The sequence below is a fragment of the Rhinatrema bivittatum genome, chromosome 3 (genome assembly GCF_901001135.1).
Source record: "Rhinatrema bivittatum chromosome 3, aRhiBiv1.1, whole genome shotgun sequence".
NCBI classification, from domain to species: Eukaryota; Metazoa; Chordata; class Amphibia; order Gymnophiona; family Rhinatrematidae; genus Rhinatrema; species Rhinatrema bivittatum.
The window spans coordinates 305,508,655-305,534,693 of record NC_042617.1 but is presented as its reverse complement, the minus strand read 5'-3'; the positions used below and the strand labels follow the sequence as shown (position 1 = coordinate 305,534,693).

The following is a 26,039-nucleotide window of genomic DNA, read 5'->3' as shown; positions in this document are numbered from 1 at the left end:
TATGATAGAGGTCTTTAAGATCATGAGAGGTCTTGAACGAGTAGATGTGACTTGGTTATTTACACTTTCAAATAATAGAAGGACTAGGGGGCATTCCATGAAGTTAGCAAGTAGCACATTTAAGACTAATCGGAGAAAATTCTTTTTCACTCAACGCACAATAAAGCTCTGGAATTTGTTGCCAGAGGATGTGGTTAGTGCAGTTAGTGTAGCTGGGTTCAAAAAAGGTTTGGATAAGTTCTTGGAGGAGAAGTCCATTAATGGCTATTAATCAATTATACTTAGGGAATAGCCACTGCTATTGCATTAGTAGCGTGGGTTCTTCTTAGTGTTTGGGTAATTGCCAGGTTCTTGTGGCCTGGTTTTGGCCTCTGTTGGAAACAGGATGCTGGGCTTGATGGACCCTTGGTCTGACCCAGCATGGCAATTTCTTATGTTCTTATGTTCTGAAGATTGGAAAGAATTCTAGCTTGTCTGGGGTGGCCAGCAAGCAAGGAATCATGTGCCCAGTGGAGGATTTTCCTTCTGAGTGGTTGGAGAACCACCGTCTTCCCAGATGGCACTGTGTGTGTGGTGGAGAGGAGAGCTCTCGTTGGATCGATGATTTGCCGTGGAACATCTGGAACATCTTCCGTGGTGAACAAACGGGAGAGTGCATCGGCTCGGGTGTTCTTATTGGCTGGCCAGTATCGCAAGAGGAAATTGAACCAGGTAAAAAAGAGAGACCAGCGGACCTGCCTGTGACTAAGGCGTTGAGCATTGATGTAAGTACTCGAGGTTTTTGTGGTCAGTGTAGACCGTGATTTGGTGCTGCACTCCCTCGAGCCAGGGGTGCCACTCCTCAAAGGCCAGTTTAATTGCCAGTAATTCCTTATCCCCAATTCCATAATTATGCTCCACCGGAGAGAAGCGTCGGGAGAAGAACGAGCATGGGTGCAAGGTGTGATTGGCTGAATGTTGGCTGAGGACTGCACCCACACTGATATCTGAAGCGTCCACTTTGACGATGAAGGGTCGTCGGGGATCTGGGTGACATAGGCATGGTTCTCATAGGAACGCCTCCTTGAGTTTGTGGAAGGTGGTCACGGCTTCAGTTGACAACTGGGAGGGATTGGCTCCCTTTCGAGTCATAGTTGTTAGTGGGGTGGTCAGTGTTGAATAATGGTGGATGAACGACCTATAGAGGTTAGTAAAACCAAGGAATCTTCGAAGCGCCTTAAGACCCGTTGGTTGAGGCCAATCCCGAATACTCAGTCTTTTGTAGAGCCATCTGGAACTCCTGGCTTGAGACCACATAGCCCAGGAAAGGGACAGACTCCTGGTGAAAGGAGCATTTCTCCAGTTTGGCATATAACTGGTTATCCCTTAAGCATTGTAGAACGTTGGTGACGTCCAAGTGGTGGCTCTGAAGGTCTTGTGAAAAAACCAGGATGTAGTCCAGATAAACCACGACACAACTGTAGAGCATGTCTCTGAAGATGTTATTCATCATATTCTGAAATACTGCCGGGGCTTTGCAGAGGCCGAACAGCATTACCAAATATTCAAAATGGCCATCGCGGGTGTTAAATGCGGTTTTCTATTCGACGCCCAGGTGTATCCTGACCAAATTATACGCTCCTCTGAGGTTCAATTTGGTAAATATTTTGGTTCCTTGGAGGCTATCAAAAAGTTCAGAGATTAATGGTAAGGGGTAGCGATCCTTCTGGGTAATCTCATTTAAGCCACGGTAATCTATGCACGGCGGGAAGGAGCTGTCCTTTTTTCCCCACAAAAAAGAACCCAGCACCAGTGGGCGATTTAGAAGGCCGAATAAAGCCTCTCACCAAATTCTCTTGTATATATTCAGACATGGCCTTTGTCTCAGTCAGAGAAAGTGGATAGAACCTTCCTTGGGGAGGCTCAGTGTTGGGTAATAAGTTTATAGTGCAATCAAATGAGCGGTGAGGTAGAAAAGTGTCCGCGGCTTTCTTGGAGAACACATCTTTAAAGGAGGAGTAATGCAGCGGAAGACCCGGAATGGATGTTGTAGTAGCTAGGCAAGGCATCAGGGACACAACCTCCAAGCACTTTCCATGGCAGGAATTACCCCAGTGGGACAATTGTAAAGTGCTCCAGTCGAATTGTGGTGTGTGCAGTTGTAACCATGGCAGTCCAAGAACCACAGGGTGTATAGCCTTGCCAAGTATCAAGAAGGAAATGGTCTCCGTGTGCAGTGACCCGGTACGAAGTTGAATGGGGACCATGGAGAAGGTAACTTCATCTGGTAACGGTTCGCCATGAATAGAAGAAAGTAGCAATGGCGTAGTGTCTGGACAGTGGGGATCCCAAGGTGTTCCACGAGTTGCCTGAGTATAAAATTTCTACTGGCCCCGGAGTCCACCAGTGTCAGGGTGTGAAATTCCAGAGCATCCGAGTTAATTGAGACAGGCAGTGTCAGCGGAGGAGAGGGTGCAGTCAGGCAGATCCTAGGCCTGAGAGTTTCCCGGACAGAGTGGACAGGAGGGTACCGCATGACCTGGTTGGCCACAATACATGCAAAAACCTGATCTTTGCCAACAATGCTTCTCCTTTGCGGATAGATGGCTGTGACCCATTTGCATCAGTTCCTCTTCCTCGGTGCTTGGTGTAGGAATGGTCTGGGTGGATGGTGTTGGGTGAATGCGTGGAACACCTGAAGACATCATCTTGGATCCCCTAGCCTCGTGCAATCGCTTATGCAGATGGTGATCAATGTGACCGGCGAGGTCAATGAGAGAATCCAATGACTCAGGGAGTTCTCATGCTGCTAATTCGTCCTTGATGCAGCCAGGTCCCAGTGTAATTCCAAGGAGAGAGTCCTAAACTCGATGACATAATCGGTCAGAGACCTGGCACCTTGTTGCAGATGCAGGAGCATAGATCCGGCGATGATCTTGCGGCCAGGGTCATCAAATACGGAGCAAAATAGGGTGAGGAAGCCCTGCAAGTCATTAAGGATCGGATCCGTTCGCTCCCAAAGGGGTGATGCCCAGGCCAAGGCTTTTCCGTCCAGGAGGGACAAGATGTACATAGTTTTGGAAACTACTTCGGGGAAGTATGTAGGTTGTAAAGAAAAGTGCATGCTGCACTGGTTCAAGAAGCCCTACACAACAAGGGGTCACCTGTGAAAGAGGAGGTGCTGGCAAGGACATTGGAGGCCGGAACGGTGATGCATGTGAAGTATGGCTTGGCTTGATAGGCATTCGGACAGAGTCCAGCCAATTTCTCAGTTGATTTATGGTGTTAGCCAAAGTCTCTAATACCTTTTGCTGCTCTGTAATTTGCTGGGCCAGGCCAGGGATGGCCTGAATCGCCGAGAACTGTGCAGGGTCCATGGACTTGGCAATCTGTTAGGATTTGTAGGTATGTGGACTCTGGTAGGTATGTGGACCCTGGGCCGATGTGAGAGATGGTACCGCCCACAGGGAGTTGCCCTGTGAGCCTTACCATCGGGAGGCGAGGTCTCAGCAGACATTAGACACAGCTGTGGAATAGAATGAGAAAGGCACTGACTGTGAAGCGGGGAGTTCAGGAGAAAGTCACAGAGTCTGTGCAGTGGGGTATAACCAAGGGGAATACCTCTGAGGTGAAGATACGGCAATGGTCCACAGAGTGGGACACACCGATGAGGCTCCTCAGTAGAGATGATACGGTAATGGTCCGCAGCACGGGTTACACCAATGAGGGTTCCTCACTTAGAGATGATATGGTAGTGGTCCGCAGCGCAGGTCCAGATAAACCGCAAAGGCAAGAAATTATTCACTGAATCCTTTCTGGACTCCAGAGCTGCCAACAATTTCATAGATGAGAGTCTTGTACGACAGTACAGTATTCCCCTGGTGTTGCTGGGCTAGCCCGCTCCTTATCTCCTTGGTTTATTGAGAACCCCTACCAGGTGCTATATATTGTGCCACAGAAGCTATCACCTTGAGAGTGGGAGTCATTCATGAAGAGCACCTCTTTTTGTTTATGCTTCAGAAGTCCCTTAATCTGTTTTACTGGGTTTGCTCTGGTTACAACAGCATTGCCCAGTTGTAGACTGGTGAAAAGGGGACATCTTCTCTTGGGTACTCCTGCTTCTAGACCTACATACAATCTCTTCCTATGCCTGTGTCTCTCTGCTCCGTAGATCTCCTGGATGTCCCAGGGCTACCTAAGCAATACATATTGTTCGCTGATGTATTCAGTAGGAAACAGGCAGAGACCCTGCTGCATCACCTTTCTTACGACTTCACCATTGATTTAATACCCAGCAAATTCCACCATGGGGCAGGATCTAACCATCATCTATCCCTGAGATGGAGGCCATGTTGGAATAAATTCAGGAGAATTTAGACAGAGGCTTCAATCGACCCTCCACCTCCCCTGCTGGAGAAGGATTCTTTTTTGTGGGCAAGAAGGATGATTCCTTATGACCTTGTATTGACTATAGAAGGTTAAATGCCATCACCATCAAAAATAAGTATCCCTTTCTTTCACATTTGAGCCTTTCGATCGGCTTCAGGGAGCTTTCGTCTTCACTAAGCTAGACCTCCATGGGGTGTATAACCTCATCTGCATCCGAGAAGGGGACAAATGGAAGACTGCCTTCAAAATCTGTGTTGGCCCTTACGAATACTTGGTAATGCTTTTAGGTTTATGTAATGCCTTGGCTGTGTTCCAGAACATATTTAGGGACCTTTTATATACTTGTGTCATTGTATACCTGGAAGATATTCTGATCTTCTAACCTTATTTGTATGTGCACTGATCTCAGGTGAGGATGGTGCTTCGTCGACTAAGGGAGAATGGCCTTTATGCCAAATTAGAGAAGTGTGTCTTTGAACAGTCGAAGCTTCCTTTCCTGCAATATATTATATCAGCACAAGATCGCCAGATGGAACCTTCCAAGTTCTCAGCCATCAAGGACTGGCCTCAGCCAGTGGGTCTCAAGGTCATCCAGTGCTTTCTAAGCTTTGCCAATTACTACCAACAATGTATCTATCACTACTTCACCCTTACTGCTTCCATTACTGCCCTAACTAAGAAGGGAGTCAACACTAGGGACTGGCTGCCCAAGATGATCCATGCTTCACCCTCTTGCAATCAATCTTCCTCTCCACATCAATATGTCAGAGACCACATACCATCTGGCTCTTCTTCTTAGAAGTCGACGCATCTTCAGTGGGTGTGGGGACTGTTCTCTCACAGGTAGCCTCCAGGGGTAAGCTACTACCTTGTGCTTTTTTTTCTAAGACGTTCCTGACAGAGAGGAACTATGCTATTGGGGTCAGAGAGTTTTTTTGCCATCAAGCTGGCCTTGGACAATGGTGCCATATACAGCTTTTAAAGGAAAATTGGTTCTTACTTGCCAATTTTCATTCCTGTAGTACCACAGATCAGTCCAGACTCCTAGGTTTTACCTCCCTTCCATTAGATGGAGATAGATAACATTTCTCAGGCACTGTCTTAAAACCCAGTGTACCACCTGCATCTCCTCAGTTTTATCACTACCCAAGCAGAAATGTATGACCAAAAACTTTTAAAAAACTGATTAACTTCCCCCAGAATGAGCAGAGGACAAGGGAAATTTGTTATTAAATCTAGAGAACCTTTTTTTTTATTATTATTATTGAGAAATCTATGCCATTCTTCAGAAAATCAAAAAATACAGATCAAGCGGAATCTCCAGAAAAAAATCTCCTCTCCCCCACCGGGCGGGACTCTGGACTGATCTGTGGTACTACAGGAATGAAAATTAGCAGGTAAGAACCAATTTTCCTTTCCCTAGACATACCCAGATCAGTCCAGACACCTGGGATGTACCAAAGCTTCCCTACCCTGGGTGAAACTGCGAGAGTCCAGTTCGAAGAACACTTCTGCTAAAATTGTCAATGTCTGGAGCCTGGACGTCCAAATGGTAGTGTCTGGCAAAGGTATGCAATGACTTCCAAGTAGCTGCCCTGCACATCTCTTGCTGCAAAACCAGTTGGCACTCAGGCCAGGAGGCTGCCTATGAACAGGAAGAATGAGCCCTTAACCCATCCGGGACAGGACGACCACGACAAATATATGCAAAACTGATAGCCTCTTTCAACCAACACGCTATTGTGGCCTTTGATGCCTTTTGATCCTTTTTTGCACCACTCCATAGCACAAAAAGATGATCCGACAACCGGAAACTATTGGTGACCTCTATAAATACCGTAACAAGGCCCTTCTAACATCCAGGCACCTGAACTCCTTTGCATGAGGCGAATCAATCTTTAGATTTGTAAAGGCCAGAAGCTTCATGGACTGACTTAAGTGGAATGCTGAAATTATTTTCAGCAGAAAAGACAAAACCGTCCTCAGAGAGATTCCAGAATCCGAAATTCGCAAAAAAGGGTTCCTTGCATGAAAGAGTTTGAAGCTCAGACACCCTTGTAGCTGAACAAATTGCAACAAAAAAAAAAAACCACCTTCAAAGTCAGATTTTTTATGGTGGCCCTCTTAAGAGGCTCAATCGGTGCCTCATACATTTATTTATTTAATATAATTTATATACCGGAGGTTCCTGTATAATATACATATACCCCGGTTTACAAGGAACAGTAACTTTCGCTACATTTAGCGGTTTACATAGAACAGAATAAAAGAAGTTTATTCTTTTATTTTTCTTTATGCCCTTGAGGCCCAAGTTAAGGCTCCAAGAAGGACACACCTGGCGAACAGGGGGTGCAAATGCTTCGCTCCTTGTAGGAAATATACCACATCTGGATGCATGGCCAAACAGAAACCATGAATCTTGCCCTGCAAGCAGCCCAAGGTTAACAACTGCACCCTTGGGGAACTAAAGGACAAACCTTTTGCAAGGCCATTCTGCAAAAAAGTCAGATTATCTGCCACCGATGCTCGGCAAGGATCAACTCCTTGCTCCATACACCAAAACTTGAAGACTCTCCATACCCGGATATATGCCTAGGAAGTAGAGGTCTTATGAGCCTGCAGCAGAGTAGAAATAACATTCTCTGGATAGACTTTCTTCCTTAATTGCCTCCTTTCAAAAGCCAAGTCACTAGACAAAAGCGATCCAATTGATCGAAAAATATAGGGCCCTGATGCAGGAGATTTGGCAGATGACTGAGTCTCAGGGGCCTGTCTACTGCTAGATTGACCAGATCCGCAAACCAAGGGTGGCGTGACCACTCTGGAGCCATGAGGATCACCTTTCCTGGGTGGACCTCTATCCTCCTGACAATCTTGCCCACCAGATTCCAGGAAGGAAAGACACAGAGCAGAACGTCATGTGGCCAAACAATTACCAGGTCATCGACCCCCTCTGCTCCAAGTTCTCTTCTGTGACTGTAAAAATATGGGATCTTGGCATTCCTCCAAGTAGCCATAAGATCCATGTGAGGCCTGCCCCATCTGCAAGAGATGAGGGCCCATTGCGTTGCTCAACAACTCCCATTCCCCGGGATCCAGATGCTGCCAGCTGAGAAAGTCCGCTTGCAAATTGTCAGACTCCGCTATGTGCGAAGCAGCTAACAACGTCAAATACTGCTCTGCCCAGGACATCAGCATCTCTGCTTCTAGAGACACCGGTCGACTCTTGGTATCCCCCTGATGGTTGATGTAGGCCACCATCATCGCATTGTCTGACAGGACTCCGATTGCGCAGCAGGGGAAGAAACCTCTCCAGAGCCAACGGCACCACTCTGGTCTCCAACCGATTGTTGGACCAAGTCGCTTCCTCCACTGACCATAAGCCCTGCACCGACTGGGCCTGACACACAGCCCCTCTGCCAGAGAGACTAGCGTTGGTAGTCACCTCCATCCATTGAGGCACTTTGAGGGTCAACCCATGCTCCAGATGGGCCCAGCCAAGCCACCACCAAAGACTGGACCTGGCAACGTCTGTAAGTGGCAGCGAAAGATGAAACTGTTCCGACAGTGGATTCCAGTGCGATAGCAATGCTTTTGTAGAGGTCTCATATGCGCAAACACCCACGGGACCAGCTCCAAGGTTGAGGCCATGGAACCAAGGACCTGCAAAAAATCCCAGACCCTGGGCACTCGTATGTCCAACAGGTTCCAAACTTGTGCTTGCAGCTTTACAATATGGTCCTCCTTTAGAAAGATGTTGCCCACACTGGTATCGAAGCAGGTGCCTAAGATCTCTAGAACCTGAGAAGGAGAAAGGTGGCTCTTGGCCAGGTTCACAACCCAGCCCAGGGATCTCAGGCGGTGCAGGACCATCTCCACCACCTGTCTTGCAAAGGTTCTCTGACTTCGCTCGAATGAGTCAATCATCCAGATATGGGTGAACCAACACCCCCTCTTTTCTGAGGGCCGCTGCTACCACCACCATGACCTTGGTGAAAATTCTTGGAGCAGTAGCTAGACCGAACGGAAGAGTGCAAAACCGAAAATGGCTGAGGATCATGAATCTGAGGTACTTATGATGATCTTGGTGGATCCCAATGTGTAGATACGCTTCCATTACATCCAGCAATGCCAAGAACTCCCGCTTCACACTGCCACTATGACAGAACTGAGAGTCTCCATCCAAAACCGGGGGACCCTGAGAGCCACATTCACCTATTTTAAATCCAGTATTGGGTAAAAGGTTCCTTCCTTCTTCGGCACCACAAAATAAATGGAATAACATCCCATCCCCTGCTATTTCTTGGGGATGGGAATAATAGCCCTCAGCAAACTCAGCCTCTGAATGGTCTGCTGAACGATGAGTTTCTTTGACGGAGAAATGGAAGGAGATACCCTAAATAGGTTTCTTAGTGGTCGAGCAAATTCTAAACGCATAACCTTGTCCTATCACGCTTAGAACGAGCTGGTCCGACATAATCTTGACCCACTTCTTGTAAAAAAGTGTTAACCGACCCCCGATGACAGGAACTGAGGATTGGGCCAGCCGCCACTCATTGCATGGATTTGACTCCACTAGAGCCATCCTGGTTTGCTTTGCATCCATGAAAGGATTGGGATCAAAACTGCAACCTCCCCGAGATCTGCCTCTGGACTGCAACCGGAGCTCTGCTCTGATGGAAACACCTTTGGCCGCAAAACCGAGACTGAACCAGTAGAAAACCTTTTGGCTCTTTTAGCTTGTCCCCCAGGAGATTGTGCACCTTATTATCTCTGAGCTGCTTTATCAGCTGTTCCAAATCTTCCTCAAAAAGTAGCTTGCCCTTAAAGGGGAGCGCTCCAAGCTTAGCTTTTGATGAAACATCTGCTAACCAGTTTCACAACCACAAGTCTCCTAGCCGAGATAGCAGATACAATTGTCCTGGAAGAAGTGTGAATAAGATCATATAAGGCGTCAGCCCCATAAGCCACCGCTGCCTCCAACTCTTGGGGCGAGAGATCCCTGGTGCTCTGCAGCTATTGCACCCATCTGAGGATTGTTCGAAGCATAAACCTGCTGCACACTGCCACCTGGATGCCTAGAGCAGAGTCCTCAAAAATCTTCTTAAGGTGCACCTCAAGCTTCCTATCGTGGAGATCTTTCAGAGCCGCCGCTCTGGTTATTTTAGTGTCCACCGATACAGATGCATCCACCTTAGGCACCCTCAAAAGCTCCAGAGTTTCCTCAGGCAAAGGATAAAGTTTGTCCATGGCTCTACTGACCTTGAGCCCTATCTCAGGAGTATCCCACTCCCTGTCTATCAGCTGCTTAACCATGCTGTGGAAGGGGAAAGTTCTGGCTGGACCCCACAAGCCCGCCATGACCGGATCCACCGTGTCCTGGTTCGGCTCCTCTTGCTGATCCGCAATTCCTAACTCCACTAAGACATGCGGGCTCAAAGGAAGCAGCTCTTCTTGCTGGAATAAGTGCACCACCTTCAGATCGTCCCCCTCCATGGAAGGAATCTTCCCAGACTCTTCCTCTTAATCCGGACTGTCTCTAGAAGCCATGAGGACCATCCCCCGTCGACGTCCCCTGGTCAGACTTCTCCGAGGAAAAGTCCTCCGTGCTATGCCGTACCACTGGACCCTGAAATTTCTGGACCCCACCTGGGCACTTTCATAGGTGGCCCCTCAAAAAACATACATCCGACAGAAGCCCTCTTCTTGTGCTTACTGGCTAAATACTCCTGGTGCAACAATAGCACAAAGTCAGGAGAAAAATGAGTGGGACCCCCAAAATCCCCTTCCAGGAGATCAAGATCCACCCCCGACTGGTCTCCCAAGGCCTCCCGGGTCTCAAATCAGCAGGAGACAGTGCTGGAGAGAGATCCCTTCCCCCTGTTCTTGTCCCTGCAGCATCTTTAAATGTTTTCAAAGGGAATGGATCGGCCTCTTCCTCTGGGGCAGCTGGCAACCATCCAAGGCCACGCCACTTTGTTGGTGCCTTCACGGTCTCCCGCGAAGAGCCCTCCCCCAGGAGAGGCAACGGGAGCATCGGTCTCCTTGAGTAATGCTAGAAAACTACTCTCCACAGAGCGAGCAGCAGCTCGTGCGAGGCATAGCATGGGCCAACTAAGACCTCATGGCTGATGCCGGCAAGCAGGAGGAAATGGGGGGCTGAGAGCCACGTCCAAAAACAAAACCTCAATTAATCCATCTTCTGACACCCCCTTCAACCGAGCGATCAGGACCGCAAGCAGCGCGCCTCAACTTCCTTTCTCCTAAAACTTTTTTTAAACTTTATTAAAAAAGAAATAGAAAGGAATACTTCCCTGAAGAAAAAAGGTGGCTGAGGCTGTTCAGGATTCTCACTGGAGGGGAGGGAGCTGGACCACCAGCTGTCACCCTCGGCGCCCAAAAGAGCAATTTTGGGGTTCCCTATCCCTCATTGTCCTCACCTACTACCGGGGGGGGGGGGGGGGGGTCTCACCAGGACCTGCCAACCCCCTGGGAGGATAAAATCTGCTTCTTTTTCCTATTTTTTTTTTAACTTGGGTTCAGAACCGCAGGTTTTGCACCACCTCCATACTGGAGACAGACAGCTATTGAGGAGATGCAGGTGGCACACAGGGTTATAAGGCGGTGCCTGAGAAATTTTCTCTGTCTCTATCTGCTGGAAGAGAGTCAAAACCCAGGAGTCTGGATTGATCTGGGTATATACAGGGAACCATCTTTACAGACCACAAGAATTTGGTGTACCTCCAGACAGCCAAAAGACTCAATCCTCATCAGGCCTGGTGGCCATTTTTCTTCGTAAGATTCGATTTCCAACTAATATATCGACCTGCGGAGAAGAACACCAAAGCTGATGCCTTTTCCCGTCCTTTGATCCTGTAGAAGTCACTTATGACAAGGTCGATCCTGCTAAGATTGTAGTCATTATCCCATTGGTTCCTTGGAGCCTCCTCCAGGAAGGACCTTTATACCCCAACCCTCTCAATTTATCTGGAAATGTTCCTCAAGTGGACATAGATTTTGTCAGACCGAAATCCTTTTCAACCTCAACAAGATTTGATCTTAAACTAGTCAAAATGGACTGGGTAAGAAAGACACTGGGTATCTCTGTTCCTGTAAGGTGGTTTGTGGTACATTTTGTGTGAACAGCTCGCTCGTACTGAAGGTAAAGACCAAATATTTGCCCTTTGTGAATAATGTGGATACCTGCAGCAGGTTCTGGTCATCTCACTGGACACGTTGCTGGAGAGAAAGCTGTGGCCCAGTTTCAGGAAATCGGGGCCCGGATTAGCCAGCATCGGCCTGTTTGTGTAGAAATACAGCAAACTGTCACAAAACTAGAAATGCTGTGAAACTCTTATAGATTTGTGAACTGCAACAAAATGATATGCAAGGACTGCAGAGGCCTAGCATTATATCAGCTTCTATATTTGCTGAGAAAAGAGAGGCAGGAAGGAAAAAGCAGGGACACTAAATGGAGATACAGAAACTGCTGAAGAGAGACGGGGGAGGGGCAGGAGGGGTAAAGCAGGGGCAATAAACAAGAGATATAGGAACTGATGGAGAGAAAGGGCAGGAGAATAACACATAGTGGAATACTCTGACAAGATTTTTAAAGCAAAGATAATTTTTGTTATATCCTAACAGATCTGAGTACTGCTGCACAACTTGTAAAATCCAGTAAATGCTCCCTAGATGAAGACCATGCCCATATTTTTTATTTACATAAACACTGGAATCCCAGATCATGTCTGCCAGTCCCGTGAAACAGAGAATAAGAAAAAAAGATTTCCCACCTCATGTCGGTTGTACAATTTCCAGATAAAACTGTAGCTGAAACAAAAAATAAACATAAAATTAGAATTTATTTTTTTTTTAATTGTAGCTAAATGCACTAAACTTTAGTATGAGGATGTTTGCTCATGTTGTCAGGAGCTGGGAGGCATCCTAGTTCAGAGTTGGTCACAATTCCACCTCCACTCCTCGTACACTAGGGCCACACAGCTTAACCTCCTTGTGATCTGATCTCGCACAAAGGCATGGGTGAATCTTTTACAATCGTGAGTGTGCAAACCCAGCTGTCAGGCAAGCTCAGTATTCGGTGGATGGAAATTTGTCCACACATAAGAGGTTTGCTAGGGAAGGACACATCTTGGGAAAGGCTGTCCAGTCAGAGGGACATAATGAAAGTTACATAAGAAATCATTTTGACTGGAACTTTCGCAATGTCCAAAAAATGACACATGGTACAAATGCACCAAAATTCATATATTGTTCAGTTTGAAAATGGAATTATTCACCCTCATCCTTCTTATAAACTGCCCAGGGGCAGCGGTAATAACCCATGCAATGTGAACAAGTAAGCAGATCAGCTTGAAAGTAAGAGATGAAAAATAATCCAGCGTGGGTGCAAAGTACATGGGGGATTTCAAAATGAAATTCCTGTGTGTACTTCAATGGCCATACCCTAACCCCAACCTCAGCACTGCCTCTTTCCATGCATGAGAGGAGGACATTTTGAAAGGTTTTCTTTCCTACAGATAAACAACTGTTAACACATGGAAATCCCTTTGAAAACTGTTACCTGTGGGGGTAATTTTCAAAAGGATTTACACACTTAAAACTGGGTTTTTACACGTGCAAATGCACTTTACCTGTGTGAGTGAGCTTTTGAAATTTGCTACGTTATATGCCATTGAACTGTCACTAGGTTTTATACGTGTAAGTACATCTTAAGTGCATAAATGGGCTTTTGAAAATTGCTGTGATGGTAGATTACCTTTACACGTATAATTCCTTTGAAAATTACCTCTTTAAATGTAGAGAACCTAAAGGAAGGGCTTTTATTTCAGGAGCTGGGAGAGAGTCCCGTCTCATCACTGTGATCTGGCAGAATACTACAGCTGAGCATTCTCTGGTGCACTCCACCTACAGGGCCTGGCCACAGGATTGCTCCTCTGTTCCACTTATCATTTGCTTGCTGTCCCACTGTGGGGATGGTTGGTACAGAAAAGGAAGGGTTTGAGGGGCTATATTGTCCCAAACCTGACTGTAAGTACCTTCAGTTAATGCAGGAAAAGAGGCTTGGGAGTAGGGATTTTGGCAAATGCTAAACTGAAACGGACTTTAATAGCTTAAATATTTTTAGATGTTTCCATGCATGTGGTCTTGTATGGTGTTTCTTATTAACCTTGTTTGTTTTTGGGTTTTTTTCCTATGATGGAGTAGATTCCCATGCATTCTAGTGCCTGCACCAGGTGAAGAGCCTGTTGTGATTTAGCGCTTGATCAAGACAAAAATGGCTTTTGTTATGCTCTCCACATATGTGTTTTAAGCATGTGTGTGATTTGGCATTGTTGTCTGTTGTTAGGTAAATCAGTGACTTTGTCCCAAATTTAAAAACTCAAGGGAGAGTGTGTGGAGAGCCCAAAAGATCTCTGTTATAGAGGATTGTTCCATTTGTTACAGGGGGAACAGAATTAGCTTGCTGTGCTTTCTAACTCTCTCGTGTGGGAGCCTGAGATGTGAGCTCTTAGAGTATATAAACCCCTACCACCATCTTAGGGTGCGCACTGTTTGGTTATCCCTTAAAGGGGCAGCACGTCACTATGCTGGTCCAGGCTTTGTTTAATTTATTTAGAGAAGGACCCTTGGGCCTCTAAGGCTGAGGTTTGGGTAAAGAAATGTGGAAAGGGCGCCTTTACCTAACTTTATGATGATTCCTTGGAAACCTTTTGCTTTGGGAGGTGGACGTTGTTCCGCCCTTCCTTTCTCTATGTTTGGTTTTCCTTTTTGCTAAGGTTTTTTTTTCTTTTCACAAGTGGTCTAAGTACCCTAGGGCCTAGGGGCTCAGTGTGGTTTAGGGAAGAGGAGTGCTCTCTTTCAACCAGAAAGCACAGAGGGACGATGGGAAATCCTGTGGAGGAATGGATCCGGGTTCACTCCTGGGGAGGTGAAGGAGAAGATCTGCAGCACCCATCCCCGTGCTAACCACATCTACATCATCGAGATGTTGGAGAGAGAAGTATGAAGGTAGCCTCCAGGTACCCACAAGGGAAGTAAGGAGAATGATTGAACAAATGGAAAATGAGACTTTACTTAATTCCACTAAAACTAGGAGATATTATCCTATCCACCAACTTCTGGGAGGAAGCTCCAAAACTAGCCCATTAATTGGACAGGATCAGGGATAAAAGAATCAATTGACTCTAGTAATATCATACATTCATTGAAATGGATTTGAGATAAGGGAACTATCTGACATCGGTAACTGAATACATTAACTGGAAGTTAAAAGTCGCACATTTATTAGAAGATTTGAAGCTGCAAAATGGATTATAAATAACAAAAACTTACATCAAATTTCCATCATTAATCAGTGAAAGTTAAGTTGGAAACCACTATTTTTGCTTCCAGTGTTTGCAACAATGCGATCATTACTGCTGTATACAAGAGACTTTCATACCGGATTGACTACTGAACAATCCTCAGGGCCTAGGAAGTAATCTTCCCCTCCCCCTCCAACAGGGAATTCTGGACTTTCAGAGTATAACAACAGTAGGCGACTTTTATAGCATAAGTGCTTATCTGAGGCATGGTTTTTGGGGTCCTGTGAAGTGACGATAACCCAGGGGTTACATATATTTCTTTGAGATAACTGCACAGAGATTTTGCTTGTGGACTTTCTGCCAATTTTTTGCCCCATTGGATCTACAGACTTGTAAAGAAATTGGAACTACAAGTTCACAGATGACAAGTTCACAGATGACATGTTCACAGATTATCTGTTACATGTAAGGGCACCCGCCCAAAAGTTTTTGTTTATTGTGAACCGATGCGATGTGCGAACGGATATCGGTATAAAAGAGATGTTAAATAAATAAATAAATAAATAAATGTAAGTAAAATCAGGGCTGGCGCAGCCTGGCCAGATGACATGGAAACAGTTGGTACCTGTTGTAGTTTAAAAGCAGTCAGTGGTGATTTTTTTGCAGGGTCTTCAAGCCGGAACCTTTTAGAGCTTTGCTTCCTTTTCCCCATTGAGAAAAAGCAGAAGGTGTAGGCTGCCACCAGACCCAACCCAGTACCTTTTTCATTTAGAAAATTACCAGTGACTACAGCTGAGAGGGAAAGCTGACCCAGGTCATCCTGAAGTTGATGAACTAGTTCTGGTTTTGCCCCATGGCACACCCCCCCCCAAAAAAAAACAAAACAAAACAGGACTATGCCTCTATGCATACGGAGGGTAATTTTCAAAGGACTTTTCTGTGAGTCAAACAGTGGTTTACATGCAGAAATGTCCTTTATATAAAATTGTATAACCAATATGTGGGTAAACCTCTGCGTCTACGTCATGCTCGCATATAAGTTTACCTGAACTCAGTGGAGTTGTTCCCAGAGGAGAGGGCGGGGTGGAGTTGCACTTCTGTGCATAATGTTACATTTGCCAAAGTATGCCTGTAAAATTTCACAGATAATTGAGGTGCATAATTTAACAGGTGTAAGTTCATGGGTAGTTTTGGTAGGATAATTTTCAAAAAATGTAGCTGCATACGGGGTGCATAACTTTTCCTTTGAAAATTGGTGTATCTTAGGCACATATTTGCTGTACAATTTAGAACATAAGATTTGCCAAACTGGGTCAAACCAAAGATCCATCAAGCCCAGTGGGGGCAGTTGTAAAATTACCCCTTAAATGAAGCAAATACAGGACTGGATTAGACCCCTTTGGGTTGAACTGGATCACTTGGCGACCCTAAGCACTGTACATATTTCCTGCTGTGACTTAATCTCAGACTGCTTGCCTAGGGTTGTCAATTGCCTCCACGTCATAAGGAGGAGGCTGACCAAGTCCTGGTTTTACCCGAATGCAGCATGCATTTGTAGTTCTGATTTTTCCCATTGATTTTCCTATGAAAATCAGAACTACATGTCCATGAATTCAACGGGGTATAACCAGGACTGGAGTAGCCTCTTTCTTATGACGTGGAGCCAACTGGCAGCCCTAGGCCCCCCTCATAAATGGCACTGAGTGGGATTGTGGTAACTTTCCATTGGGCTGGTAGCCCAGGTTTTGGAGAAGAGCAGTCAGGCCTACCCCTCCGTTCTCTTCCCAAAAAAAGAAAAAGAAAATTCCCATCTTAAGTGCTACCTTCTGCGCCCAAAGTCAAGTCATCCTCAAAGCTGTTGCCTTCACTTCTGGACCCTGCAAAATGAAGACAGAGAGACTGAGGCTGGAGATGCCAAAAGATTATTAAGCGCCAGAAGCCTTACGGGCACACAATCCAATGAGTTTCCACGAGCCACAGCACCACCTGCAGTGCCCTGTGTACATGAAAAGGTTTCCACCGCTAGGGTTTTTGTCTGGGCATCAACTGGAGGCAAAGCCTGTGCAACAAAATACTTGCAAATGTTTTCAATTTTTGGCCCAATGCCTGATTCCTGCCCTTTGCGGCTCTGCATTTTCAGGTTATACAGTGCCTGTATTGGTTTTAAAAAATATGGATTGCTGAATGTTTTATGTCTTCTATTACTTAAGCTGCTCCAAAGCAATAAACCTGTATTCTCCAGGAGTAGGCATGTTAGGAGGACTGTCAGAGGAGGCACTCCTAAATCTCAAGGTAAGCTGGAGCCATGTAGGGAGAATGAGAGCAAGCATGTCTCTTTGTCTTGGCTCAATGTGCGTACAACTAAAATGCAGCAAATATTATATTTTGCATAATTTTGTTTGGAGGGGACAGAGGGATAGCTGTAATCACTGAAGGCTCCCTGGCTCATCTCCTTTGTGGTTTTCTTCTACACTGAGGCATCCGCAGTTCGAATGGATGCAGATTGTGCAGACACAACAAGGGGATCAGTGCCTCCACAACGCGCGTCCAACGCGTGGCGAAACTTATAGCGCTCATCACATGCAAATGCATGTTGTTGAAGCTATTAGTTACTCACCCGAAATGAAAAAAAAAACTGTGTCCAAAATGCAGTTTTGCGCTCAGAAATTGTACAGAAAAGCAGAAAACGCTGCTTTTCTTTACATCCTCCTACTTAATATCATTGCGATATTAAGCAGGAAGAAGGAAAACTTTAAAAAAATTAAAAAAAAAAAACCAAAACAGGTTTAAAAAGTAGTGCCGGCAGACAGATTCGGGAAACAGATGCTCAGTTAACAAGCGTCCGTTTCCCGAACCCGTGGCTGTGCACCGATTAGAAAAACAGACGCCGATAAATTCAGCGTCCGTTTTCTTAACCGGCGGACGGCCGCTGACAGCCAACCGCACGTGGGCTCCCGCTGTCAAGGAGGCGCTAGGGGTGCGTAATTGAGGTGCCTGGGGGGGCGTTAGGAAAGCAGGCACTGAACACCCAGCGCCCACTTTCAGCGCTTTTTTTTTTTTTTTTTTTGCCTCGGCCCCTGAGTGTTCTGTCTGGGAAAGCTACAGTGAGTGCTGTGGGATTGTGGTTATTGCCATTGGATGGAGCTGTAAGCATCTTATTACAGGTGGTTTTTGGTTTATAGGGCAATTTAAAACATGGCTAAGGTTGTCTTATCTAATCTCTTACCGAATCTTATCATTAGCATAGAAGAGTGAATTTTTTCTTTTATTCATTTGACATAAAATTCAAACTATGTCAAGGGACTCCAAGTGTTGTTCTAGCATTTAGCAGCCCTGTAATTAAATGCAATATAGAAACATAGAAACATAGAAATGACGGCAGAAGAAGACCGAATGGCCCATCCAGTCTGCCCAGCAAGCCTCACACATTTTTTCTCTCATTCTTATCTGTTTCTCTTAGCTCCTTGTTCTATTCCCCTTCCACCCCCACCATTAATGTAGAGAGCAGTGATGGAGCTGCATCCAAGTGAAATATCTAGCTTGATTAGTTAGGGGTAGTAGGGGCAGTAACCGCCGCGATAAGCAAGCTACACCCATGCTTATTTGTTTTACCTAGACTATGTTGTACAGCCCTTGTTGGTTTTTTTTTCTTCTCCCCTGCCGTTGAAGCAGAGAGCCATGCTGGATATGCATTGAAAGTGAAGTATCAGGCACATTTGGTTTGGGGTAGTAACCGCCGTAACAAGCCAGCTACTCCTCGCTTTGTGAAGCTATGCAGGATATGCGTGAAGCATCAGTTTTTTTGTTTTGTTTTTGTTTTTTTGTTTTTTTCCCCTGCCGTTGAAGCAGAGAGCTATGCTGGAAATGCGTGATGTATCAGTCTTTCTCCCATGCCGATGAAGCAGAGAACCATGCTGGATATGCATGGAAAGGCACATTTGGTTTGGGGTAGTAACTGCCGTAACAAGCCAGCTACTCCCCGCTTTTTGAGTGCGAACCCTTTTTCTTCTCCCTTGCCGTTGTAGCAGAGAGCTCTGCTGGATGTGTGAAGTATCAGTTATTCTTCTCCCCTGTCATTGAAGCAGAGAGCTATGCTGTATATGCATTGAAAGTGAAGTATCAGGCATATTTGGTTTGGGGTAGAGCACTGACTTACCGCTGGTAACCAGGATGCAGGTCTCCTCCAGCAAAATCTCTGAGGACAACCTGAAAACCAGGAAATGGACATGAGGAGACAGAGAAGCCCACAATATATCATTGCATCTCTCATGGAACGGCATTGTAATCTGGTGTGATGAATTAGGCTGCACAAGCCTTGGGAAAAAACCAGTAAAGCAAAAAGAGGCCGAGCCTGGCAGTTCCTTATACACAATTTATTCACCAAAATAAAGCCATACAAAACAAAGTAGAGTAGCAGACCTTACTTCACGTTTAACAATAATGCAGTTCATCTTAATTTCAGGTTATATGAGCGTCCTTCAGTTATAAGCGTTCAAAGCTACCCTGACTCCTCTCTGGTCCCTGGGGCCTTCTCAAGCTCTCTGGAACTGGGTTTAAGCGGACTCCCTTGCGGTGTTCTGCCTTAAGGGGGCCTGGGTTAGAAGTCTGAACCGGGCCCCTTAAGGTAGAATGAGGGAGTTCTCGGTACACTCCCTCACATCTGGACTCCTCAAGACTAAGCATCCGTTATCTGAGTCTTGGACATTTGCTCAGCTCAGGTGTTTATTTTTTTATTTTATATGGCACAGCCTACTCTAATTTATCAATCGGTTTTTATCCAAGCAGGAACCCAGTCCCTAGCACAGAGGCCCACCTACTATAACAAAGCATGCTTACAAGAAAAATAATGTAAAGTTAGTCCTCAGCTCACTGCACATTTCTTATGGCTATGAAGGAGAAATAGAGGGCACTGTCCATCGAAAATAAAATTGCCTACTAGAAAACAGAGTAGTGGGGAAGAGATGATCCCTTTATAAGGCTAACAAATATTTAAAACATAGAAATTACCAGGTCTACCAAGGAGCATTCCTTGGCTAACGTTTTGACAATAATCCTCTTATAATAAACCTTCTTTATAACAAATCCCATTGTAGGGAGGTTCCCCAGTATCAGTACCAATGTTTTGGAGACTTGGTGTCTTCGTGCTTTCCCATCGTACCAGATTTCAATGGCTTCACAATTTTAAATATCACTTTCCTATATTATTTGCTTCTACAGACTTCAATGGCATTACCCACTTAAAAACCTCCATAAACTTCAGTGCCATCACTTTAGATAGCCCTTCCCTACATCATTTACCTTTCTTCATAATAAAGGCACAAAGGAGAGAGGAATATTGCCTCTGATGTCATAATGTCATTGCAGAGAGAATGACACTAAGGTCTGTAACAGAGTGGATGTACCTGAGAAGCAAACTAAGGAAGCAAACTAAGGAAAGCAGAGAAGTTGATGCTTGCTTGGCAGCTGAGTTTCAATACTAAAAAAAATGAGGAGTTATGCATTTGGGTTGCAGGAATTCAATGGAGCAATACACATTGCAAGATGAGATAGCGATGGCCACAGAGCAGGAAAGAGATCGCAGGGTGATTATATCTGATAGTTTGAAGGCAACAAAAAAGTATTACAAGGCAGTGGAGAAAACTAGGGATGTGCAGCAGGGACAGATTCGTCCCATTTGGTATTCGTGGGGACCCAAATCCGTTGATTCCATTCTCGGGGGACCACATTCTGTTCATTAGTTACGTATGTATTCGTTTCCAAACCCCCCCCCCCCATCCCAACCCTTTAAATGTAATTAACTACAACCCCCCCCCCCCCCCACTCCTGACCCTCCAAAACTTACCAAAAGTCCCTGGTGGTCCAGCGGGGGTCCTGGCGCGATCTCCTGCACTCGGGCTGTCAGCTGTTGGTATTCAAAATGGCGCCGATAGCCTTTGCCCTCACTATGTCACAGGGGCTACTGGTGCCATTGGTCGGCCCCTGTCACATGGTAGGAGCAATGGATGGCCGGCGCCATCTTGTGCTCCTACCATGTGACAGGGGCCGACCAATGGCACTGGTAGCCCCTGTGACATAGTAAGGGCAAAGGCTATCGGCGCCACTTTGAATAACGGCAGCCGACTGCCCGAGAGCAGGAGATTGCTCCAGGACCGCCGCTGGACCACCAGGGACTTTTGGCAAGTCTTGGGGAGCTCACGAGGATAGGGGTTTATTCGTTAGTCTTACGTTGTATTCGGGGGGGTTCGCCATATGTTTCGTGACCCCACGAATACAACGAATAGGGACATATATGTTGCGGATTGCCAATACGTCAAAACGAATGCACACCCCTAGAGAAAACCAGAATGATGCTAGGGTGCACAGGTAGAGGCATAACTAGTAGAGAAAAGGAAGTGCTTGTGTGGTTAAACACGTCATTGGTGAAACCTCATCTGAAGTATTATGTCCAGTTCTGGAGGCCAGACATCCAGAAGGATATAGGGAGGCTGGGGCGTTGCAGAAAATGGCTACCAAAATGATGTGGGGTCTCTACCAGAAGTCTCACCTCAGGGGGCTTACGGATATACAGTAAATACAGTATGCAGACCCCAGAGGAGAGGTGGGACAGGGGAGATATGATAGAGACGTTCAGATACCTGAGAGGTTTGTCTATTTGATTTATATTCCGCCTTTCAGCGGATTCCATTCAGATACTGTAGGTATTAATTAGGCCCAGGAGGCAAGCCTTTTTTCAGTGAATGGGCCATGATATGGAGCTCCAAGGGTGTAGACATTAGGAAATATTTTGCAATAGAAAAGATGGTGGCTGCACGGCTGGCTGCCCCCTTTATCGCTCAAAACTCCGTCTCGCACTCTGTTCTCTTCACAGAACGAGCTTCTCTACCTTCCTCCTCCTTCAGCTATCAGGCTTGAGGCACAAGAGAAGCATTGTTTAGTTATCAAGCTCCAGCCCTCTGGGACGCCCTCCTTTTAGACATTTGTATGGAATCAAATTATATGAAATTCCCAGAAAGCAGTTAAAACAGGTGATTGTTAATTTTCCCTGTTTTAATGCAGATTTGTCAATATTTCTATTAGGCCTAATTTATTAATTTTTGTCTTATTGTATGCCTGTACTTTGAATTGATTTTATGTGGGGGGGTGGTTTCTATAAAACTGCTTGGACAAATGTTTTTTACAAGCAGATATTAAATCTAATAACAAATAAATAAAGGGATAAATAAATAAATAGCTGTTCACTACGGGACAAGAACAGTTAAGCCACCCCTGGTGTTATGTCTATTGAGTGTGAATTTGCAAGAGAAATTGACTGGGGAGATAATTTATGATTTTGCAATTAACAAGGCCAGAACAATAAAGTTTTACTGTGACTTGATCAAGTTTTAAAATGTTTGCAGCCATGTTGATCCATTAGAACAAAAAAAGATCTGGATCCATCCATGAGTGAGAAGCACTTACCTACAGTCCTGCAACCAGTTATGAATCTTGCTTGTAGAATTTCCTGTTTACAACAGAAAAGTTCATGTAAACACCACAAACAGATCCTGTTAGATTTTGGAAAGTAAGCTATTAAATATGGACGGCATGTGACTGGGGAGGGGGACACCTCCTCCCACTTTGTTCAAATTTAGAATCAGACATGAATATATGCCCTGAATTTACTCAATGTGATTCAGATCAAACTTCTGAAAAATGTGCTTTCATCCAGATGGATTTGGGCAGGTCTGGAATGGAAGAGACCAGGAAATATCCATCCAGCCCAATGAGTTGACTTGGCTTCGAGTTCCCTGCCCTTGCACAGTGTGAAGTGCAGTGATATTTCACAGTTATTTAGGGGGTGATTTTTCAAAAAAGCTTTCCTAAATTAGGCAGCATGAGGTCCTTAGTCATTAGAGGCCAAGTTATCCCGTTAAAGTTATCCAGTTAACTTGTTCCATATACAGTACTCAGCAGGATAGACATCCCGTTGAATATACCAGCCTACAGTTATCCAGCTACCTATAGCAGGATAACTAAAAAACCTACCTGGCCATGGGCCAGATTCATTAAGGCTTTTCTCCCATTTTATGTCTATGGGAAAAATCCTTAGTGAATCAGGTACTATGTTTGAATATAGCCCCAAAGCGTAATAGTAAGGCCATGCCTGCCACCCCCCCCCCCCCCCCAATCTCTCTGCCCTGCTTGCCCCCGGCTCAGATTAAAAAAACGTTATCCGGCAGGATGGGGAGGGGCAGGTGCCGATAGTCTTACTTGTGGGTGAGTGGGATGAGACAGGCCAATTATGTTTTTATTTATTTATTTATTTATTTCGGATTTTTATATACCGACATTCTCAATACAAGTATCGAATCAGGTCGGTTTACATAGAACATTAACTGTCGCAATAAAGGCGTTACATTAAACAGCGTTTCTTAACATATATTTTCTTAACATATCACATATAAATATAACTATAAATACAACTTAAATATAAGTATAAATACAGTTTAACTTAAATATAAATGCAACTTGAATATTACATAAACAATAATAATACTGATGATAATAATAACTCGTCAACAGGACGAAGATCAATATCAGGAAAGTTTAAAGCGTGAATAAATATCTTGAATAATTGGAGGGACAGTCTAAATTGTGATGTGAGGGTACATATACCTTGTTGAAATGCAAAAACCGAGTTATGCATGAATTAAAGAAGACTGATGAATTTTATGTGAGAATTGGGACCAGGCTGGCGTAAAATGCCGGCCCCTTCCTAACTAACTCATTAAAAAGGCTTGGATGGAAGGGAGGACCGGGTGTTTGATGCTCTCTTTCTTCACTGGTTTTTTTTTGGAATTTCGATGCTGCATACTAAGAGCAAAGGACGGATTCGAGTGGAATCCTCGGCATCCCCCTTACCCGCTTCTACTCAACCTACTATTGCAGGCTTCTTCACCCCGTTGAATATTTCATCCCCGGGAGGGAGGTCCGCTGCGGATCACGGGGAGGAGCACACCCCGGCTCTGCTGGACTTGCAAACATCGTTGAGCTTCCATTCTACGATACAAGTCGGGGTCTGGGTCTGCCTTCACGACAGTTACTGCTGGAAGAGAAGATGACCGCTGAGGCAGACCCCGGACACTCGGCGTGGGCCTTGTGTCCAGAGGCACTACAGGCTCTCTGTTTCAGCCGGCATTGCGGCAGGTTAATACAGACGAATTAAGTCATCTAGACCCGGGTGCCTCAGTTTCCATTTATGATGGGCGAAAAGAACCAGCAGGTTCCCCTTCTAGGATTCCAGAATCCTGCCGGGAGGGTGCGGTAAGCGCTGTTTCAAAGTTGAAAATGCTTAAACCACAGGTTATTACTTTAGATGCTGTGTGGAGTTCCTTAATCTCTCTTGAAACATCTATTTCAACACAACTTCAGTTATGACTGATACTCAACATCATATTCAACTTATGGACCCATTACTTAGTTCCCATACTTCCAGAATTAATGATTTGGACTCTCAGGTTTCTTAGCTGCAATCTACCCAGAGTGGTTTGGTTCAAGGAGAACTAGTGGCTTAAAAAAAATGGAGAATATGGAGAATTCCCTTAGATATTTAAATCTAAAAGTGTTAAATTTTCCCTATGTAAACTTAATATCCCCATGTGATCAATTTAAAAAATACTTACTGGATATTTTGCATTTTCCATCTGATGCAATTCCACCCATTTCTAAAATATATTTTTCCTCAACCGAGAAGAAAGAAAATGTTGATATTCCAGCCACTCAGTCACAGAACCCTGGAGATGTCGATCTTTCAGCTTTATTGGAAACATCGGGGGAAGATCTAGTGGATTTTCGTGGAACTTTCCTTGTCAGTTTTATTTATTTATTTATTTAGAATTTTTATATACCGACATTCTTGACAAAAAATATCAAATCATGTTGGTTTCCATATTAACTGAACAATCGCGGCTAAGGCGTTACATTGAAAACAAGTTTTGGTTTTTTCCACTGATCGGGACTCTATATTAAGGCTTTTCCTATGTAATAGGGATAAATTATGCTATGGTCAGAAGATATGGATAAATCCCGATATCACTAGAACTACCCAACTATGTAGGAAGAAGTTTAGAGGAATGTGTCAGGAGGCCAGGCAATTAGGTGTTCAGGTCACCATTCGATACCCCTATAAATGTGTATTGAAATTGAATAATGTTCGGTATGTTTTCTTTGAGCCATCTCAACTGCATTTTTTTCTTGATTCGCACAGAACAACTGACAGTGCTTTCTAATTCTGTCATGGTGACATAATATATAATATTCTTTGTCTCCCTTTACTTCTTTTTCTCTTTTTCCTAATGGTTAAAAGTGTGCTCTTTGTAACCCTTGGATCTCCCAAATTTCTTTGCACCGGGATAAATAATTACCTTGTAATTAGGTGGTTATTGTGTTTATCCTAGTCTATATTTCTTTTGTTTACAATGTGTTTATGACCCATCCTAGATTGGCTTGATTCCTGTCTAGAGTTATGTATAATTCAATAAAAAAATAAAAAAATGTTTGGATGGGGAGGGTGGAGGGCTAGGAGATCACTATTACGCTTTTTGGGGGGAAGGGGATTGCCCCACTCATACCTGATCCTCTGGAGTGATGACAGCGCTACTTAGCTGGCTATCTTTTCAATATATCTGGTAAAGAAGCACATTATCCAGCCACACAAGGCCAGATTACGTTAGACCTGCTCAGAAGCAGGTCTAACATTATCCGACTAACCTAGCTTGATCTTTTAGCCCCTCCTTGAAATGCCCCCAAAATGCCCCTTTTTTATCCAGCTAAATTATAGTAGTTATCTAGCTATAATTTAGAATATGCCATATTTGCATTTAGACAGATAACACAAAAATTATCTGTCTTAATGGCTTTTGAATATGGACTTCACTGAACACTAGTAAGTTATATCAGTTTTCAAGACGGACTTACATAAATAAGTCCTGACTGAAAATTATCCCACCAAAGTTACCACAGACAGTTATAGCTACTATAATATGCATGGAAAATTTTCTGGCAAATTTTATATGCCTGCTTTCGAAAATTACAAAACTATGCACACAAGTCCAAACCCCTCCCCAGCTCCAGCCCCCGGGAACAGTTCCACTCAGTTTGGATAAATTTACATATGAACAGGACATATGTGCCTAGAGTTACCTACATATTGGGCAGGCAATTTTGTGAAAGGTCATTTCTGCAGGTAAAGCAGTGTTTTACCCAGTCAAATGCCTTTGAATATTATCCTCCCTAAGAACACTAATAGACTATTTGAGATTTCACCTAATATTGCAACAATTCACTGAAGTGAACATGGTAAAAGGT

The 26,039-nt window shown here is 44.7% G+C and overlaps 1 protein-coding gene across 2 annotated transcripts in view; it reads right to left on the bottom strand.

Annotated features, from left to right (window-relative positions):
* TESPA1 (thymocyte expressed, positive selection associated 1) overlaps positions 1 to 26,039 on the bottom strand; it is a 145,073-nt gene that overhangs the window by 40,378 nt on the left and 78,656 nt on the right. For both annotated transcript variants that reach the window (XM_029595120.1, XM_029595121.1), the window contains exons 6-10: positions 22,152 to 22,194; positions 18,850 to 18,899; positions 16,517 to 16,570; positions 12,162 to 12,198; positions 11,572 to 11,667 (exon numbers count right to left, since the gene is read on the bottom strand). In XM_029595120.1, the coding sequence (XP_029450980.1) occupies positions 11,572 to 11,667; positions 12,162 to 12,198; positions 16,517 to 16,570; positions 18,850 to 18,899; positions 22,152 to 22,194 (280 nt within the window). The remainder of the gene's footprint in view (positions 1 to 11,571; positions 11,668 to 12,161; positions 12,199 to 16,516; positions 16,571 to 18,849; positions 18,900 to 22,151; positions 22,195 to 26,039) is intronic.